This window comes from Rhopalosiphum padi, chromosome 4, assembly GCF_020882245.1.
Source record: "Rhopalosiphum padi isolate XX-2018 chromosome 4, ASM2088224v1, whole genome shotgun sequence".
Lineage (NCBI taxonomy): Eukaryota > Metazoa > Arthropoda > Insecta > Hemiptera > Aphididae > Rhopalosiphum > Rhopalosiphum padi.
Window position 1 is genome coordinate 42,438,941 of NC_083600.1, and position 23,003 is coordinate 42,461,943.

The 23,003-nt window shown below is 22.3% G+C and overlaps 1 protein-coding gene across 1 annotated transcript; it reads left to right on the top strand.

Moving 5' to 3' along the window:
- Positions 1–1,285: 1,285 nt before the first annotated feature.
- Positions 1,286–22,395, top strand: LOC132929269 (uncharacterized). Its single transcript, XM_060994510.1, has 3 exons — positions 1,286–1,440; positions 19,035–19,265; positions 22,066–22,395. Exons 2-3 carry the CDS (start codon positions 19,073–19,075, stop codon positions 22,245–22,247), a joined length of 375 nt encoding a protein of 124 aa, XP_060850493.1. The 5' UTR covers positions 1,286–1,440; positions 19,035–19,072; the 3' UTR covers positions 22,248–22,395.
- Positions 22,396–23,003: the final 608 nt, after the last annotated feature.

Below are 23,003 nucleotides of genomic sequence, written 5' to 3' on the forward strand. Positions count from 1 at the left end.
TTCATTAGAAACCTTGTATTACATATTAAGGTTTTTGTACAAAGCATGGTATTTTTTATCAACATTTATTGAAAACAAATCTAAAAAAGTCTAAATTATGTCTAAAAATATTTATATAATATAAATATGTTATAAAAATGTCAATAGTATCTTTGTTTATTAAATTTAGGAGTTAATTAACTACTAATAGATAACAAAATCAATTTTGGTGAAAATTGATACTGCTTAATATAATATTCTAGTTTTGATGTATTTTTTTTTTTTTAATTTTCCCTATTACTAAAAAAATTATGTGGAATTGTTTATCATCTAAAGTACCAATTAGATCTAATCTGCTTTCAAAATCAATAGAAACTAATAAGCTATTGTTGATAGTAAAGATCGCAACATTTTTTTTTCTCTGAAGAAGTGACTATTCATAAAAAAAATAGAGGTACATTCATAACCAATATATTTATTGCTCCCCTCAAAATCTAATACCATAATATATTTATATATTATAATATTAAATTATTTTTGTATTTTTACTCGATGTGGTTTAAATTTTATTAATAATTCCAATATCTCATAATGCCCCCCTTCAATATTGTATAAAATATCTGCATAAATAATTTGTTAGTTAATAAATATAGTACCTATATTATTATATAAATAACTATTATATAGTTGATTTTAAAAATGATCACTACTATCTCTATAGACCACCATAATCATTTTTAGACATTAACATACTAACTACTGATTTGGCTTTTTAGAGTATAAAACGAATTATTTAGATTTAAGTTAGCTATTTATTAATTGAAACCCTCGGTATAGAACTCGTGTCTTTATTTAACTTTTGAGACTAATTTTGTAATAAATATAAGTTTTTACTAGTTATAATAGTACGCAGTACATAAAAAATCTGTACATTTTTCAAATTCGACAATAGTATGATTATTATGAACCCTAAAATTATTTTTTTTATAATAAAACCTAAATAGAAGTCTAAAATGTAATTATATAGGTAGGTACCATACATGTCTTTTATTGCTGGTAAATAATGTGCATACACAAAATAAACATAATCGAATACTATATCCCCTTTACTTATAGCTTATACTATAATTTTGATTAACTTGCTATGGAAATACATACTCAAGTTTCTTTTTTTTACAAAGAAATATTCATAGTCTCTCTAATTTTGTTTGTATATTATTTATATGATACATCATCAACTTGGTGTGGTGGTAGTAGTGCCAGCGATAGTATTATAGGGGTGGAAAGCTAATGACAGCTACGGGGGTGTGTAGTTTTTCACTGGAGGCGTGTCTTCAACAGGTGGGATACTCGGGCTTTAAGAGCTTTTCCGCAGACACACAGAAGCCAGTCGTCAAAATCAAACTGACCGGAGCTTTGTTGTGTACTTACATACAGACTAAAACTGTTATTGAAAAAGACGTAAGTACATTTTATTTTGTTTTATCGGCTTGTACTAAATATTTTATAATAATTGTTAGTAAAAAAAAAAAAAAAATAACAAAAAGATTATTAACAATATTTCAAATTTTATAATAGTAATTGTTAAAAGTATTTACATACTTTATAATATTATTATTCACAAATAAATATAAAAATAACTGTAAAATTTTTTATTTATACGTAAAAAAGATAATATAACCTATCCATTCAAATATTTATCAATAAATTATTAATTAATATTAATATAATTTAAACATATTTAAAAAATAATAACTCATATTAAGGTTTCTTTAGTGAGAGCTTTCTTTATCCCTTAAAATATATTTATTTTTTTAATAGATACTATCTTATTGTTTATTATTCACATATATGGATTTCATTAAATTGCAACAAATTTAAAAATAAAAATTTAAGTACAAAAAATTATGATAATAACAAAATAATACCAAAGAGCTTAATAATTACTAAATATTTTTACAATATTAAACACATTTTACAATACTGAATACTAAATTTTATGTAGCTAGTACTAGTAGTACTTATATAGATTAAAAAAATATATATATATTGAAGTATTTTTACTGCTCTAAAATGTGAAAATAGACAAAATAAATGCTAAATAATACTTTATTTAAGTACTTTGATTACGATAGTAATTTAAAAACGATATAAAATTGTTAACAGAAATAAAACGTTCAGGATTAATTATTATATTATAAATTATTATTCAATAATTCTGAGATTTTTTTGTTTTTTTTTTTAATTTTACGTATGGTTAGATATTTTTATGTTTATACATTATACTTTAGAAATCAAAAATTATTCAGATTTTAAATTAAGCTTTTAATATTTTCAAGTTTATTTTTAGTTTACAAAAATAATTTTTTCGAACATTTTTCAAAAAATATTATAATAATATACCAAGTGTATTGTGCTTCTCTTAGAATTGTTTTTTGAGTAAAAGTATTGTTTTATTATCATTGATTTTAAATATATTATAATAATTATATAACATTTGCTTACGCTAAGATTATCATAACGAGAGACGTAAAAAAACCAACACTGTGTCCCTAGGTTAGGGACCTTAGCTATATTATATTCGTACCTATTTGTCTTTAAAATTAAAATTTTGACCATTATATTTATTAAAAAAAATAATACAAATTTACATAATTATATGTAATTTATTTTCGTAGGAATAAAATCTTACTATTTTATAGGTGTATGATTAAATTAAAACATTAGGAATTATTTAACCTTTTTTTAAATTATTACATACCTAATAGCGTTTGGAAAATGAAAAGTATTCCTATGCAAGTTTAAATCGGACACTATGCGATACTAGTTTATCCATAATAACTACTTTACTTGCCTTATTTACGCTTTAGTCGCTTATTAAGATTAGTTTATAATTTGTTGTAAAAAAGTGCGAATTTAGTTTGGAAAGAAATGTTGGCAATCATTTTTAAAACACAAACCTATATAATTTGTTTTTATTATATTTGGACATTCTGTTTCTTATAAAACGTTAGTTTTTTTTTCAATCAGTTTTGCAGTCACATTTATACTTTTAATATAAAGTATATAAGCTATAAGTACAATATAATATATATATAAAGACAATTAAAAGCATTTACAGCTTGAAAATGCATATAGTATACCTATTAGGTAGTAAAATAATAATAAATCAAAAATACTTATAAATTATTTTTATAAATTCTATATTCGAAAATTTATCAAGGTATAATATTATTTAAACAACTGCCAAGGCGATTATTTGAATAAATACAATAAATAATAAATATTTAAATGCTATTAATCACATGTTTGTTAATAATTTTTGTAATTTTTATCAAATTGTTGAAGTAGTAAGTATATTTACTTTAAATAAAGCAGTTTAAACAATACCTTATTTATCAGTTTTATAATGTTGCTTACATTAATTCCCACAATATTTCATATTTATAATATGCCTAATTATAATTAATCAAAATAAAACTTGTAACTTATATAGGTATTTAGTGTTAATATATTAATATAATTTATTCAATTTATATAGTTCTGACTGTACAGATATTGTTTTAGATATGTAATTAATTACTCATCTTAAGTTTAAAATATTAAATAACTATCAACTTTTAATTTATTTTGGTTGCTCTTTTATAATACTGATTGTATAATGTATTATAATAACTATACACATTATATTAACTATCATATGACATATTATCAAAGTAACAGATAAAACTATATGTATATTATACAGTATATACAAGTGTTTAGTATATGAGTATACAGTGTACTCGTATATACTTACCTAAATATATTACATTACATTTGAAATCCATTCCTGAATGTGTTCAAAATTCAAATTAATTAATACATAGACAACGGAAATTACATGGAAATTGTATTTCGTAGTATCAACATTATTAATTTTTCATTATTGTCAATAATATAATCTAAATCTAAAATTAATTATTATTTTAAAAGTTTGAAACAAATTAAAATTAAAAGTTTGAGTGATAATTTTAAAAATAAAGTTATATTTTTAAAAATACTTAGTCATTTTTAATTCTTTTATTAAATGCACATTTTTTTAGATTAAATTATGTTGAAGTAACATTGAAGTAACGTTGTTCAACGAATCTATTTTTTCTTTATATAACATCATATGAACTGCACAGTATTACTGTTTTAATGTATATTTGTCGTGGTATTGTTTTGCATTTTTTTCTGATACTTAATAATGGTTTTTATAACATATTTTAGATTATCAAATATATTTAGTATTCCTTAGAACAAATACTCAATATTTTCTGTATCGATTAAATTGTTTCCAGTAGATTTACCATACATTTTTATCTCGGAATCAGCCCCTAAACAGTTTCGAAGTGATGGTTAAACCTCATTTAAGTCTTGACAACTCTATGTGGGATATTATAAAAGGAGCTAAAACATTTTCACTACATACAGTAAGCCGCATTTCTCTATCATAAACTATTATAGTGAGTTTGTAGTTGAATCTCGCTCGTGAGTCGTGTTCACTTTATGGCTTTTTTTGATACGTTCGTGTACGTTTGTCGTTTTAGGATTTTTTTTCTATTCACTTGTATTAATATCAAATTTTTACACGAATAGTATATACTATTGGCTAATGCATGTATATTATAATAATATACATATATTTTCTGGGTTTTATTAAACTTTCTGAGTGACTTACATTATATGACAATTTATCTGTCCATTATAGATTGACTATTAAGATATATTGTGATTTGTTAGATATTATACTATATTATTTTAATAATAATAATGAAACTATTAATAAAACTATAGTAATTGAATAAGATAGAAGTATGTAAAAAAAAAATGCAGTTTAAATAAAATATATTACATAATATAATGTATTTAATATTTTTGATACATTTATTTTAACAATCTATTATGTTATATTATATTTAATTATTAATTTTAAAAATGTTTAAAACAATTACTATAATTTATTGATTTATCCTTCATAGTTAATATTTAACTATTAAATAATTATTATATAACTATAAGCTATACAATTAACTAAACTTTATTAATAGGTATAACTATAGATATATATATATAACAAATATTTGCATAAAACCTTCTCCTATACCCTCCAAAAAAACTTAATTTAAAAAGTATCTATTTTCTTTTACCTAGTTTTATAATTAAATGTTATAAAAAAAACATACAATATCGACCTAAATGATTCAGGGACAACCGTTTATACAAAACATATTGTTTAGCAAACAAGTATTTTAAATATTGACCTTCACGAACGTTTATTTTCTTTTTGGTTGAATTTTATTATTTTGTTTTATGATTATGTTACATACAAAAGTCTTTGGCCAGTTTCGGTAAATAATAAGGTTATGTGTTTTATTGGCAATCTTTTTACTGTTACTATATTTTTATTAGTGTACATTCCCAAGATAGTGTAACACGTTTAAAAGGCCGATAAAAGATGGGGATCAAGTTGTATTCGCTATTGTTTAGAATGATATATTATAAGTTATAACAGTTTTTATATTACGTTTAAAGGCAAAATCATATAGGTATAGTAGATAGGTATTAAACAAAATGTTTTATAGAGAAATTATTGCTGTCTACATGAGTATACTTAAACAGACTTTTTGAACTTTCTATTTTTCCTGTAAGATAATTTTAAATTAATCTTTTTAAGTACCTAGGTAGAGTATTATTTTTGTACGTGATTTTATTTTCGATAAAATAAGTATCAAATACATAATTATTTTATTCATGAATTATTATTATGCATTGTTGTTTATTGACTTTCTGTATTTAGTAACACATAATTATCATTATAGTATATACTTAAAAAAATTTTCTAAACAATACTCATGTACTAAAATATATAGGACGATTATCATGTTATTAATTAGCTAAACATTTAGTATAACAGTCAGCTATGTATTGTGTATATGTATTTAATTGCTCTTATTTAAATTAAATGTTATTATTATAATATATGTTTTGTTTTTGCGGCTTGTTGCTAATTAACAAAAATTATTTTACTCGAGTTATATTTATAAATAATAAAAGTTTCTCAATCATAAAACTTGAATTAATTATATGTTTAATATTATTGTTTGTTGTTATTTATTTCTTTTTAATATTCTATTTATTATATTTTACATTTTTCATTTTATAAAGTGATAATATAAAAAAATACAGTTTTAAAGGTAGCTATAAAAAAATTACTTAAAAAAAAGTTTTTATTTAAAACAAAATGTTGAGATAGCTGAATTTTTAAGAATTTATTTATAATTATTGGTTGGAATACTTAACGTCTTAACAACTTAAAAAGGTAGAAAAGTGAGTATCACTCTGCTAAACATTAGGTGTCGAGTAGCCAGTAGGGGTCACTGTTATCGGTGTATTAAATTTGAATTTAATGATACATCATTCAATCATTGTATACGAAAAACGATTCTGAGCAGAGACAGTCCGTCAGCTTATATCACAAAGTATATATTTCATGATATTATGTGTTTTTACTTTTTACCTACCTGGCTATTATTAAATCATTTAATTCAGTATTATGGTAGATATAATGTTTTCCCTAATTTTTTTTTTTAAATATTGTATTTATTATATTATTAGTATTTAATTATTATAATAATATATATTTAACATCATTAAATTTAACATTTAAAAAGGTAATTTTGTCTAAATTTGAATTTCAAATGCACATAAAAAAACTGTGGCTAAATAATATAAAAAATCTTATCTATGTTTAATTTTTAAAAAGAAAAGTTTTACTTAGTTTAAAGAGCCACATATTTTGAAAATTATATCATGTATTGAATTAATAATATAACTTGTTGAAAATTATGGTTGTATTTATTTTTTGAATTATAACAAAATAAAGAAATCAATTTAATCAAAAACTGATTTATCGTAAACATTTCTGTTTTCCCTTAATATTTTGTTTGTTTCACGATTATAAATAAGTACTTGAATTCTTTTATTTTGAACTTTATAAAACACAAACTGGATTAAATTTTCCATCCAAAACCACCCTTAAAGTTGAAAATTGAAGCATTTTATCGGCTACTTATCTTAAATATAGACATACACACACACACAAAAAAAAAAATAACAATACATATAATTGTAAAATTACTGCGCTCAGAATCTAAAATGATTATCATCATAACATATATTAAAGTTTTTATTACTCGTAGTTATAGATATTATTTTATAGAAAATATCATAACTAATAATCAAATATCTTCTACCCATCTACTATTATTCAAACCTGACTTTAAGTGATAAATACAACATTTAATTGATAAGAATTAATAGTTTATAGAATAAAATCATTATTTATATTTATTATGATAACTTTGGAACTCTAACATTTATTATACAACATCAAGGATTAAACATAGAGATTAGAGGTATTTAATAGAATACATTTAATTATTCTAGTATAATACCCAAATTTAACATTTATTTCATACATTTAATGATTAATAATTAACACCTATTTAAATTTAGATAATTGTTATATGATGCTGCTATAACACTAAAAATATGCTTAATATAATATTTTAGGTATACATTTCTAAGAACCAATTTCCATGATTATGCTTAGTCGTTAAATTTAAGATATTCCGAAAGTATATTGTCACAATGAGTAGAAATAAATTTTAATACAGCACCAACGTATGATATGGTATTTTTAAATTGATATACATTTGAACTATCAGAAAATTGATTATTGTGTATACAAATAGTAATAAGAAATGACATTGAATAACGAAAGATAAATTTCTTCCTTTAGGTTTGACACTTGAAATTAAATTCTCCAAAGGTATCGTGTTAAATTACAACACCCGAAATATTATACTATAATATATATTGACAATATAAAGCAGTAGTTTAATATTAATATTATATTGTTTATATTGTAATTTTTTTCTTAACTTTAAATTTCTATTGAGTTTGACAACTATCTTATATACATGTGTATTTTCAATGTTAAGGTATTAGACTTCAGTATAATATCTACCCAATAAACCAACTAATTTGATACACTAAAATGAGAAAAAAATTAAATTCGATTTAAATAAATAACTGCGGTGATCGTTTTTTATTTTTTAATAGGTACCTAATAATTTATTACACTGAAATGCAAGCGGCCCAGGTGATTTTTCAAATCGAGGTTAATTAAACATGTTTTCGAAAATACATTAGAATTTCATTATCAAATGACATTTGACAAAAGAAGGTGATTAATAATTGTGGATTAAATGTATCCATGAACCTATAACCGTATAATATACTCATATTATTATACACATACCTATACATTAGTTTACCTATATGATTCGAAAAATGTATTGTTGTTGAAATAGTCATGTTAAATTATATTTGAATTTTCCATGGTCATTGTCCTATGGTCAGGAATAATTAGTCACATGTGAATTGTTTTCTAAATAAAACCTAATCTTTTTTTATTCAAACGATATTTGATATATGCATCACTGTATTATAAAACTTTATTAATACATTACTATTTATCGATATTTGATAGAATAATTATAATATTGCAGGTGCATATCAAATATTTTGATTTAGAAATATTTTGTTTTGTAATTAAAGTTTTATCAGTATTAATTGTTATTTTAATTTAATTATACAATATTAATAATTTTCAGACTTTACATAAACCGCATTAATCATAGAAAACTTATTGCTATATTATTTTATGCATACTTTATATAGTTTATAAGTCCTACTAAAAATAATAAAAACACTTGAGAATTCTGATATTCTTTTTTTTTAAAAAAAAAAGGTAAATAAAAAAATAAAACGTTTATTGTATTTCAGTCATAGACACAATTAAACTAATAAAATATTTTCCCTGGAAATTTCGTTATAAAATATTATTTTTATATAGACATTATAAAAATAATAAATAGAATTTAGTGCTAGACTACTAGTTCTAGAGGCAAAAAACTCATAACGTATTCTGTGTATTATTTTATGAAGTAAACATCTAGAAGTTGGCAATTGTAATTCCGTTATAGTCTGTTTACAAAAAAACTTTTGTTCCAAATATTTTTGTAGTTAAATACAATATAAATTTGTAAATATTTTGTTAGAAACATGGATTAATAATGGCGTTTATAAATTAAAAGCCTTGGGACGATTTATGAAATTGTTTTTAATAATGATCTTTTAAAGGGCTGACTAATAAAAGTAAAATTTCCCGATTCATTTGTTTTCTAGATTATATATATAAATATTGTAAGTAATATTGTAAGTACTTAATGATTTCTCAATGGTTTGTGTATTTAAACCAGATTCTATTTTTAGAAGTTAAATATTACCTAAATTAAAAAATTTAAATATAAAGATAAAAATATATATATAAATATAAATAAATAATATTTATAAAATGTATAGATAAAATACCAGTGAGTCTGTGTAACAATAATATAATAAACTATTTTATTTGCATTAAAGTAACATAGCGAGTTGAAACTCAGTATAAACAATTATAACGTATTGTTGAAAAGTTTTTTTTAATTTTAATTTATATAAATTATTTTTACAATTAAATGCATAATACGTTTATTAGTAGATTATAACTACCTATGGGCTATGGTATAGATTACAGATAGTTGCTGTAGATAAGTTGTCTTAGGAACCATCTTATACTTGGTATTAAGTGGAAACGTTAAAACTGATTTTTTCACTTTCAACATTTTTTATGACTGTGCAATTGGGGCGAAGGCTTAAACGAGAATTATCTTTATCCTTTTTAGCCTTATAACAAATTATTAATAACACTGTATTAAAGTCTAAAAATAATTACTTATGTTGTATATATAAATAATTATTACATACCTATTATATTATATTATATTATTGTGTAGGTACTTATATTAGATAATTCATACTACTCATTAACAATTTAAAAGAAATATGTATAACGATACTTTTCTCAGGCTTATATTTATGTGGATATATTCTTGATTACAAATTAAGAGAGATAAATAACGCAATTTATAATTATACTTTGAAGGAAGACTTGGATAACTTAATATTTATTTTGTGTCAATAAAAAAAAAATGTAGAAATCTTAGTAATAAAAACTGCATATCTACTTGAGTAGAGTAAGGTATTATAATTAATTATTATAATTCGAATATATTTTTATTAAAAAAATCATCAAAAATAAAATTGTATTCGAATATTGTTTCATTTAACTCTCCACTGCCGCGAAGCCCCATTACTAGATGGATTCTTCCCCCAGGTCTGCTATAACTATTACCCCCATTCATCAATTTCGTATGGTTATTGCAGAGAATATAATATGTTTATAGATTGTATACATTTCTAATAAAAACAAAAACAAACAAAAATTTAAATACATTTTTTATAATTATTCGGTTAATAATGTACTCGAATTATTTAAATAACCTGAATACAATAGTCGTCAATAAATTTTTAAATACTAATAAAAAATATTCAAATTATTTTAAAACATTTTTGAATACTTTCCAAATGATTTATTATTAGAATAATTATTTGGATACAAATTTTCCCAACTTTCCTTAAAACTCAAATAGTTATTTAATTACAATACGATAACACATTATACCTACATGTTAATATATTATATTATTTTGCACCTAACTAATAAATATTATATTCTTAGCTATGCATGATTCATGTGTAGAATTTTTAACTCTAATTCTTGTATATATTTTGTGTATCATTTATTAATCAAATACATACCAGAAAATATCCAATAGACCCAAATTTTATTTATTTATGTCAGATTGTTGAATAGGACATAGGTACACAAAATATCTGTGCTGCAGTGTGTACTGTGTACTAACTAGATACTGAATAAGTAATTTTTAAGTAGTGACTAACAAATAAGTTATTTGAAATAACAAATAACGTTATAATATTATTTTGATTCATGAACTCGATCATTATTCGAGAAAATGTTACGAGTTTAATAGAAAACGTAAGTAATGTTCCCTCAAGATAAAATTGTGGTGTAATAATAGAATAATATTAGAACATTTTCGTTATGATTTGCTGTACATTTTAATGATAAGATTTCAAGAGTATTTTAGTTGAATTTTATTTTGAGGTATTGTTTACTTCAGACTAATTTTACAACTTGTTTTACTTAGAGTGAGAATTACGTTTATTTGAAACATAGAAAGAAGCATTTGTTTGAGATTGTAAAACTTTTGACTGTAAAATTAATTGTTGTTTCTTTATAGTATCTACCTATATAGTAGGTATTATCTAATGATTTCAGATCGAAAGGAAAAATTAATTTGTATAGTTTTGATTGTTTATAGTACTCATTACACATTCAAGAAAATTTTGAAAATTACAGTAATTTTATATAATTATATATATATATATATGTATAAAATGTTTTTTGTATACAAGGTGTCCCGTTACCCATTGGCCATTGTGATATCTCCTGAAATAATGAAGATATCATAATTCTGGTTTTTTAAAAGATTTATAGGGACAAGAACTACAAATATTTTATGTTTTAATTTATTTTAATGGTTTGGTATACAAGTTAAAAATTAATTTTTTATTTAATTATTTAAAAAAAAATTGAAGATGGTCATTTCGTAGAGTTCATGTTTCTGAAAATATTGACATTTCAACATTTTAATTTCATTAATCTCCTGATTTTTAATATTTTTTCTAATTTCTAATAAACTGTGAATTATTTAATACGATAGTGGTATCATTGTATCAAACATGTGACCTATATGCTAGTACAGCTGGCGCGAACTAACCGGCCGGCTTCTCAAAACTGAAATGAGTAAATCCTCACAGGATACTATATAGCAAAACAATATCATATACACCACATATACTTAAATATTGTACATAATTAATGTAATTAAATATATACTTATTTTTTTATTTATTCAACAATAATTTTGTTATTAAGAAAACACCATACCTGCATGACGTGTTGTCTCCGTTTTAAAAACGTAAAACATATCAAATGTGAGTTCAGATGAACTAATTTGGTATAATGTTAGATTGAATATCAGAGGGAATTAACATATTATTAACATTATCTGTGGTCTTTCGTTCTATTTATTTTGTGATATTTCAATTTTTAAGTGAGTTATGAGTGCCGATGTATCTATGTAAAATCATATTAAATATAAAAATACACACAACAGTCATAACTTATTTAAAAATTAAAACGAAAGTACACGGTAATTTTAACTTTTACTGATTATTTTAGTATGGAAAACTAATATTATTATAATTAGTTTTAAAGCATTTGTTCTAACCTAACAAAAACTATAATACATTATAATCGGATAATAGATACATTAAGAATTAATATATTAATAAATGTCAATTGAATTTATCTCGTTCATATGTCAAAAAGAATCTAATACGAATATAGTAAAGTACTTAGTTTATCTTGTCCTATCGATAACATAACATATGAATTCATATTATGATTTTTGTTAACTTAATCCAATTTTTAAAATAATTATCAAGAAGTTTAAATGTTTAGCGATTCTTAAAATATTTAAACCGTTAATATGTATTGTGTTCATGAATGAAAAATAAAAAGTGAAAACTTAATATTGTGAACAGATTATTAAGTTGGATTTTAATATATCATAGTTAGACGTCTTCTTTTATACATAAAAGTGATAATGAAGGAAAATTATTATTTTATTTTTGATTGAATTTATATCTTCTAATATTATAAAACATTAATTCAAAATTTTGAATTTATAATACACTTTTATATTTATTATATTACTTACTATTCTAAATAAAAAAAGTTTAAACACATTTTAATTTTTCAAAAGACCATTTATCTATAAACAAATAGAAAAAAAGAACATTTTTGCGTGTTCTAAAAACTTTGGGTCATTTGAAATATAACCTCTTGTATGTCGCAAAAGAGATTAATTACAAGTTGAACATAATATTGTTTGATGTTTGTACTCAAGCCAACAAACTTATAATTATAATTAATTATAATAGTGTAAGGAATCGAAGATTTGTTATAGGTGCACATAATACCATAATGGTACTTCGAAAAGCAAGAATCATGTTTTCCTATAATTAAATAAACCTATCTTTTTAAAACAATATCATTATTATTTATAATTTATATAATTTGAAATTAGCTGTATAATATATTATAATATTATACACTTTCTTTACATTCAACTTATGTTTAGAGACAATGTCTATTATCTCCATATTCACATTTATACATTATTATTATAGTTAATTGTAAAATGATATTAAATTTTGATCGTATTCAATATCATTGATATTGATATCTTTGTTTTCTTTACAATCGATATCTTAGAGATTAGAAAATAATTAGAACTTACCATAGACAACAATTTAGAATAATCAAAACAATGTACGAGTAAGATCAAGTTTCATATTATTATTTAGAATAGATAAATAAAGCTTGAATATGATTTTAATTTCTTACATATAAATAACAAATAAATTTCAAATTCATAGTTTAAAGATTAAATTCAATATACATAACTACGAAATAAACTATAAAGTGATTCTTAAAATAATGGCATTACCTAAATTATTAATGAAAAACGAACTATTAGATTTAATTTAAATAATGCTTATTAGGTGTGTATAGTTATGTGTATTTTTATTTATTTTCTAAGGTAATAAATAAAATGTTCGTATAAACTTGATTTACTTATTATTTCATTAGCTTAAATAGGTAATCCATTTAAGTTTGAGTTTTGATTTTTTAGTTAAATAGTTCGCAATTTTCAACTGTCATTTTTGGATTATATAGAAAAATTTTATGTGGTAACCAAAAAGAGTCTGAAAGTTTTATGTAACTCTTTTATTGATGAGTGATTGAACACAGATGGTGATATATTGAGATGTAATTTTGAAATTTCTCCATAGTTTTTCAACAATACTGACCCTTAAAGGTTGCTCCGGCTAAAAGTTTTGTATTAATTTGCAACTTAAAAATACTTTGAGATTATACATTTTTATGTATGAATAAATGTTTATCGTTGTATGTTATGTTGTTCTACGATACATTTTTTATAATTTGTATTACCTTTAACTCTTTAAGCTCCACCAATTAATTAATATTTCAAAGTTTAAATCTAATACGATACACATTTATAAGTTATAATAATATTAATGTCCCAGTCTTCAATATTTTGAAATTGTTTGTATAAATACTTACTGGATGAAATATACTATATAGTATATTAGTATAGAGGATTGATTTAAATATTGAATACATAATTATAGTATATTCTATTCATATTTGTGATTATAAAATATACATAGGAAGGTACCAGTAATAAAAAATAAACTAATTTACTATAATATGTTAATATTTTAATTGTGATTAATGGTTATTTTATTGATGATTATAAACGAATCTGGTGTCACTTACATTGTTATTTTATGAAATCCTTTTTTTTATTATTATTGCTTACTTGTATTATTGGTGTGTAATATTTTTAGTAATCACGACGTAATATTAATGTATAATATTAAATTTGTCCTTACATTAGAAGTTACCTACGTTGAAATAGCATTTTAAAATTAACGTAAATCAAATCATTAACTCTTTAAAAATTTACTTCATGTAAACTATTATCTAGAAATTCGGTAAAAAATAAAAATATGTGTTCGTAATAATTATTTAAAGCTGAAATTGTATAAGATAATTAATTAATACAAATAGAAATAATATGTATAAAGAAGCTTAAGTCCTATATACAATTGGTAGTTTAGTACACAGTGAGTTTTAATATATATTTTGTGACAGTATATACATTTCCAAAGGTTGAAGTTTAAGTATTTACAGAACAGTATATCAATACTAAGCTTTGGAATTTGATAAATGAATGTAACACGTCACCCACTTTGATTTATTAAACACATATTATATAATTTAATTTTTATACTTATTGAATAAAGGTCAATAACAATAACTTGTTCAAGTTTTCTATTTTCCTATTTCATTTTAGAGACATTTTAAAAATATGTATTTTCCATCATTCACATAACAATTAATTTAAATTATAACTGTTCTCTCTTATAAACAGTCCACTGTTCATAACGGTAGAACGGCCAAACAACTCATATAAAACTTGTTATCTTCCTTTGTTCGTTAATGTTATGAAAAATATAAGAAACCGACGAATCCCTGGAACTATATTGTTCATGCAAAAGTCATTATACAAGTATGTTATTGAGTGGGGGGGATTATTTTATTGGCAAGTAGTTCATTATTATAGTTCTTTGTAAAAAAATTCTTTCTCAGTTTTCATATCTGTAAACAGACATAAAAATGTATATAGGTATTAAACATTTATTAACAATAAGCTCTTTAAGATTATAAATATAAACTTTACGTTGTTAAAAATTTGTTTGCAAAAGTAACTTAAGTTAATCTCAAAATAATATATATACATTATATACATAATATAATACAACAGTTATATTAAACGATGTTCAATCATTTTATGTACAAAAATACAATGAAATAAAGTGCACAGGTAGAGAATAAAACTATATGTACGTGTGTGTATTCACAGTAACTTTAGACTGGTTTTCACTATTATTACTAAATTCAATGTCTCCATTTTTTCTTGATCTCTTATTTTTCTATTGTTGAATTTATCTTAAGTTTTTTTTTTTTACTTGTAGTGATTTAATTTCAAATTAATCTATTAGATCTTATAAGTAAAGCGAGAGGTTTCATAAAGCTTTTTACTGGTTAACATTTGTTTGGACAGTAAATAAATACCTTAACAGATTCATTCAGTACATCTGTCATCTAAATAGATTGAAATTTTAACACACATTTACTACCTATATCATATATATACAAGCATTTTATTACTTTAGATGAAATATTTTTTTTTAATTTAAGTAATAGACTAGCATTGCTTAGAATTTTATTTTTATAAATGTTAAAGTTTACAACATTCACCCAAGTCAAGTCTAAATATTGTTATAGTGTTCTACTAACATAAATTCGTCTGCTTAAAGCATTAATTATTCAAATAATTAATAAATAGTTTGTTTTTTAAAGTTTTATTAAAATAATAAGTTGAGTAGAATATTAAATAAAAATAGATAAAAACGATTTAAAACAATAATTAAAATAATGCATACTTAAAAATAAAACCTATAACATTTTCGACATCATTTAATGACTTTAGTCTTTCAATGGTGAATTGTTTTGCCCTATATTATTGTGGTTATGATAATTATTATTGTTTTGATAAAAAAAAACTTAAATATATTTTTGGTCGACAACTCTATGATGGATACATGTTATATGCTTATAACAATAACAATTTTATTTCTAACACATTTGGGTATAATAAATCTAGTATTTTTTTTATTATATTATTATTATTTTTATTAAAGTTATTAATAATTACTTATACATGAGTTTTTTTCAAATTATTATTCATTATTCGGCAATATAACTATAAAAAAAATCATCAAAGTTTAATAAAAGTAGTTTAAATAAAACTTTGTATTAGAATAGGTAAATATATGAATTCATTTTAAGATTTTGATTTCTGAAAAAATATTATGTTGATGTGTTATTTATTTCAGTCTCAAACACAAATAACAATAAAATGTAAAGTTTCGGAAAGAATATAAACTTACTTCTAATTTATTTTTACAGAATGATTGGATCAGCACATTCTCATATTATTTTACACTCAAAGAAGTGAAATATTTGTTAAAAGACAATTTTATATTTCTACGAGTAACTAAACCATTCGTTTAAAAACAATTTTAAACATAATTAAATTAGAAAAATATTCAAGTTAAAAAAAGTTAGACGATTATGGAGTATTGTATTGTATTAATGTATACATCTATAAGAGAAACATTTATTTATTATTGTAATTGTATTGTTGCATTGAATATTGGTTATAGATATTTAATTCTGTACTAAACAAGCTTAAAACGTTGTTTAAAATATTAATAATATAATATATTTTAAATTATAATAATTTTAACGAAAATCAGTACATTATATTTCGGATTCACTTTATAGAATTTTAAATATGCTTATATTTCAGGTGTAATACTTGAATATTATGTTGTTGAGTATTATAAAATAAACTTAGAATTTAATTTTCAACAAAAAAAATTATTTTAAATACATCTTGACATAATAAAGATTAGGATTATATTTTTAATTGTATGCTATCAACACTGCTTATTTATATTTAATCATGGCATACTTGTTTTTTAAATATTTATTAAAGTTATAATTATTGTTATAGTAATAATAAATTTACATTTTGCACGGACCATATTGTTTCCACCATGAAAATAAAAATAACACTATACAAATTGAACTATTTAGAACCTCTATTCAACATTAATAATATATTTTTCATATTTATTATACTATTTATACAAATAAAAATATTATTTATGTTTGTAATATTAATAAATATGCTTCTTTTAGTTTCATTCGAATCATTCGATGACTTTAAATAATTTTTAAATATCGAAATATCTAATGTGATAGTCATAACCATATTTTCTTCAGTTTTTTGATCTAACTAGGTACGTAACTCAAAGTAACAACAATGGTATGATTTATTTTTATCACAATAACTATGATTTAAATATGGTACAATGATTGTTATACTTGAATAGAATTTTGAATAGTTTGTGTTGACTGATTTATATTTCATAAAATATACATTTACTATCGATTTGAAATTCAAATTTACAACTGCATAATTTACTCTAAGTTATATTTGTGTACATATCACTACTTAACGACTTGGTAATATTTTTACGCCGCAATAGTTTATATAAATAATAATTGTATTTCGTACATTCATAGTAGTGAAAATGCTTTGATTTTTACATGAAAGTCCTTTCTGACGGGAAAATGAATTTAATAGGTACTTTTGGGGATCAAAAGTAAAAAATTAAGAGTAATTATCAAAAGCAAAAGGGAAAAATGAAAAAAAACAATTAATGCAGAATAGGAATTTTTACGCAAAATCCGTTTATTGTTTAACTTAAAATATTTAATTTTCGTAGATATTAGAAATTTTTAAATTTACATTTTTTATATGATTATGGTATAATTTTTGTTTTGTTTAAAGTTTTTCTTTCCTTTTCTAGGTTATGAAGTTTGAAAATTTAATAGAAGGTTCTTTATGAGTTTTTATTATAGCCATTCAAAAAAATTAATTAATAAAGGTACTTGCATGATTCTTTTTTGGATCAAAAATTAATAACAAGAATAAAAAATTATATAAATATACTGTATTATAATTTATAATATATGAAAAGTTTTTATCAAAAATTTAATCAATTTATCGTAATACTAATAGTTCAAATTAATAAATTTGATTGCATTATCATAAAAATATATACTTAATATAGATTGACAAACCGTGTCTGCCAAGAATCGTTTTTCGTATGCAAAGATATAAATTTAAATGTAATACATAAATTAAAGTGACTCACTCGACGCGTACCTACGGTATAGGCGTATAACAGAGCGATATTCTATGTCCACTTCTTTTAAATACCTATAATAAATGGATTACTTACTTTTAAGTTAGGAACCAAAAAGCAGGGAATACAAAAAAAAAATTATAAATAATATTTGAATAATATTGTTAAAAAATAGCTTTGTTTATACTATAATATACTATTTATAATTTTCTCATAAAATAACGACTAAATATTATGTTCAAAGATGATTGATTGGTACAATCTGCAAATGACCAATATTAAATTATTTATTTTTATTTTCTTTGTTTACTTTTATTCTAATGTCCATATTGAAAAACTAATAATATTATATAGACTGAATCCCTGATAACATTTTTATTATATTATTCAAATAAAAATAAATAAAGCCAAATAAGCTATGCATATTTTAGTATATTTTTTAGTTAATGTTCTTTAATTATTTAAAAAAAACAATTTTAATCAATTTTATTTTTCAGAATTGGTGTAGTGGTTTGGCCCAAAGGCATTAACCACTATGGCATTACAATGGGTGTTATTACTGGTGTTAGTAACCACTTTAATAGCAGCCGAAAAGGGTTCATACGACGAAACTGGCAATGACTTGCTAAGATGGTTGGATAATAGTGGAAGAGGTTTTGGTACATGGAGATCTCCTCAAGAAGATGAAGATGAAGAATTAGAATACCCGGCGAATATATTTAAAAATGGTGAGGATTACTATTAATTATTATATAATTATAATTATAGTATTTTAAATTTTTAATACTTGCCCGAAAGATAATATTCTGCAATAAGTTTCGTCAAAAATTATTCTCCAAGCATCTCGTACGTGATTATTCATACATTTTCATTCAAAATTCGATCAAAATCTTATATATTAGGCTAAAAACAATAGTAGCCTAACTGTACAACGCACGTACACGTTATTGTTTTTTCTCTAGAATTTTGAGTCGACATGTTTAATTTAGTATATCGAATTTAATTTGAATATTTGGTAATTAATTAACAAGTTTTTAAAACAACGTCTACCAATCATAAGTATTATTAACTATAAATTATGTGTAAGTACATAATATAATATTTTAATTAATTTTATACCGAACTACCGAAGACATCGGCGTACACGGTAATCTTTGGAATCACAACTATGGGGCAATGTATTGAACTTCTAAAGCACCAATATTTTATAAATATATATAGGTATATCATAATATTATAAATATTAATAATAAAAATACTAATAAACAAAAATAATTAGAATAGGTACTACAAGTATAAGCTTAATATTATAAATGCATAGTACAATAATTATAGTACCTATTACATCACTTAATTCCTTAAACTTAAAATATTTCATCATTTCCTCAATTACATAAAAATAAAAATTGTTCTCCTAAAAAACCATTTTGAATTACTTGGGCTAATATATTGAAAAAAAAAATGGTTAATTCCATAGCCGAAAAATTTAGGATGTGATCAATGACCTAGAATTAATTCCCGTCTATCTTCAATAGAGACGTGAAAGATTTTCCCGGTGTGTTTAGGGTACAGAATTAATTAAGCGTCAATAATTTCTAATGTAAACCAACTGCTGACTATATTATAAAATTAAAACCCTGAACTTTGAATTACTCAAAATACATAAATGTTTTTCAAATTGAGTTTGAGACCTCCCAATTAAAAAGGGATAGACTAACTCGTAAACTCGTTATTTTTAATCATAGCTGTCATCCGTCTATGTCCATACATAAAAATAAAATTTAACTTAAACTGCGTCGTTTTGTCAGAAAAATCACACAAATCGTCTAATAAAGGTCAGTTTCCGCATTTTTTGTCAATCGTTAGGATCATTCGAAAGACATTTTTAATACACAGATAACAAAATAAAAATGTGGTGATGATCACTATTTGCCATACATCTATAAAATATCTAAATTCATGCCAATAATCACTGAGATATTGAGCATTCTGTTCCGGAGACCCTTTTGTGAACTACAAGAAATGCTTTGTATAGTTTAAAGTTTTTTAGAACCATAAGAAATTTAACTTAAATAATCATAATTTACCTTTTAGTTGTTAGAGGGTTATCTTTATTTATTTATTATTACAAACAAGTAGGTACCTATTATATTAATATATCATATATTTTTAAATTACACGCATATTTAGCATAATATTATTCAAAAATATGCTGTATTATTATTAATTTAACCATATAAAAGTTATACAGGATACTAAACATAATATGGAATGTGTTACGCAAGCATAATATAATAAATAAATAAATACAATAAAAAAATCAATTTTTGTATAATCTAGAACCTAAGTAAAAACAAATTCCACAAATAGTAAAAATATTTACTATTTTATTTTTGAAGATGAATACATCTTTATGCAACATCGGATTATTCGTTTTTTTATTTTAAAACTTAAAAAAATAAAACTAATACATTTACTGATATTTCTTTTTATCATCTGCTTTAGCTACATCTTATTTTATAATGGAAAAAAAAAGAATTAAAAAAAAAAAAAAACCCCGAAAATATACTTATTCTCTTTCACCGGCATAACCTTATACTCGTAATATAATATAATGTATACGTTTATCATAGAATTATAATATTAAATATAAATAAATTATAATAATTTCATACTGTGTACATTTAATGTTTTATGCAATTTTTAAGACTTATTCAAATCGTTTATATAATATGTACAGTTATACTTCTATAAGCACTTTCTTTTTTTCCCACGCCATAACCGTTTTTAATCTTAACTCTCTTTTCAATGCTTTTCTTTTGAAAGAAGTATTTTTAGATTCTGAGCAGGTTGGGAAAAGTATTCGTTTTAAAATGGTGTCTTTCTTTTATCGATGCATTGTACGAATTTTTATTTTGTATTACGCTTTAAAGTTTCGAGTATCTACTGTGAAATATATTAATATTGCAAATTATGCCTATTGTATCTTAAATTACAAGTAGATCAACTTGTGACAAACACGGCCCTACAATGATTTTTTTTTAAATTTTAAATTTTCTTATAACATTGTTTTATTCGCATATTTAATATTATAATTTATTTATTATTTATGAATTTTTTTTTTTTAAATTGTAACATTAATTGTTAACTATAAAGAATATAATCTACTAGGTACTTAAAACTATAACATTAAAATTCTAAATAGTACAATAAAGGACATAATACGTGTATTACAATATGCTAAATAAAATATAAAATATTTTACATGATTAACCTATGGATTCTTGATAGTTATAATGTCTAATTGTTGGTATTACATTAGTTATTTAGGAGCATATGCATATTATAATATTAATATTAAGTATAATGCATCATTATTTATTTTAATAGTAAAATAATGTTTATTAATATACTCGTAATATCGTGATGACAAAATCAATGGCTGTTGTGTCGTATTAATATAAAAAAAAATTATGCACAAAAAATGCAATTAATTAATTAAGTCAACAAATGTAAATTATTTTACAGAAAACAGAAAACGAGCACTGTCGTTTTTGACACATTGGAGACCATGGAATCAGTTGAGTGGTAACGGCAGACATGTGATTCGATCGCCGTTCAGTTCGTTTTTCCCGGATACGGAAGTGCCATCAAAGGGTAATAGGCCAGTAGGACAACCACTTAGATGGGGACGGCGTAGACGTCGATAAGTCTTTACATATTTTTAACCGACAATAAAAATGTTTAATCAAAATATACAATTTATATACATTTTTCTTTGTTCGATGTATTAATGTGGTTTTGTTATGATTTTATTCTCTAAATATGACTGCAAAATAAAAATTTTCATTTTCTGGATATTATAGATTACCTACATTAAAAAACCTATATTTTAAACTTTCGGAATAACTTCTGTTGTAAATGTTTAGTAATATATTATAATAATTATTGATGGCTTTAAAAATGAATTGAAATTTTTTTCATGGACGATTGGAAAATGTTTAGACTTAATTATTTAAGGAAAAAAAAATAGTGACTTTGAATGAATGTAGAGATAAGAGACATTTTATTTATCCTATTATATTCTAGCTATAACAAAGGTTCGTATTTTAATAATATAAAATTTGCAAATTTGTTTAGAAATACCTTTATTTTATTAAAATATACCAATATAAGTAAGATAATAAATACATAATGCTTATATAATATACATAATATGTATTGTGGTAAACAGTATATGTACCTATTTATGGCATCAGTTGTAATTTATATTATGAGTTATATAAAATAATTAAATACAACATATACAAATAATTTAAACGTAAAATCATTTTTTAAATGTGTTTGAACATCCAAAGAATTTGGAATTACATTTACTTACATTTTAATAGTTATCAAATTTTTTATATGGCGTATCACTCGTGTTTATTACAGATCGGTCACACACAACTAATGATTAAAAAATA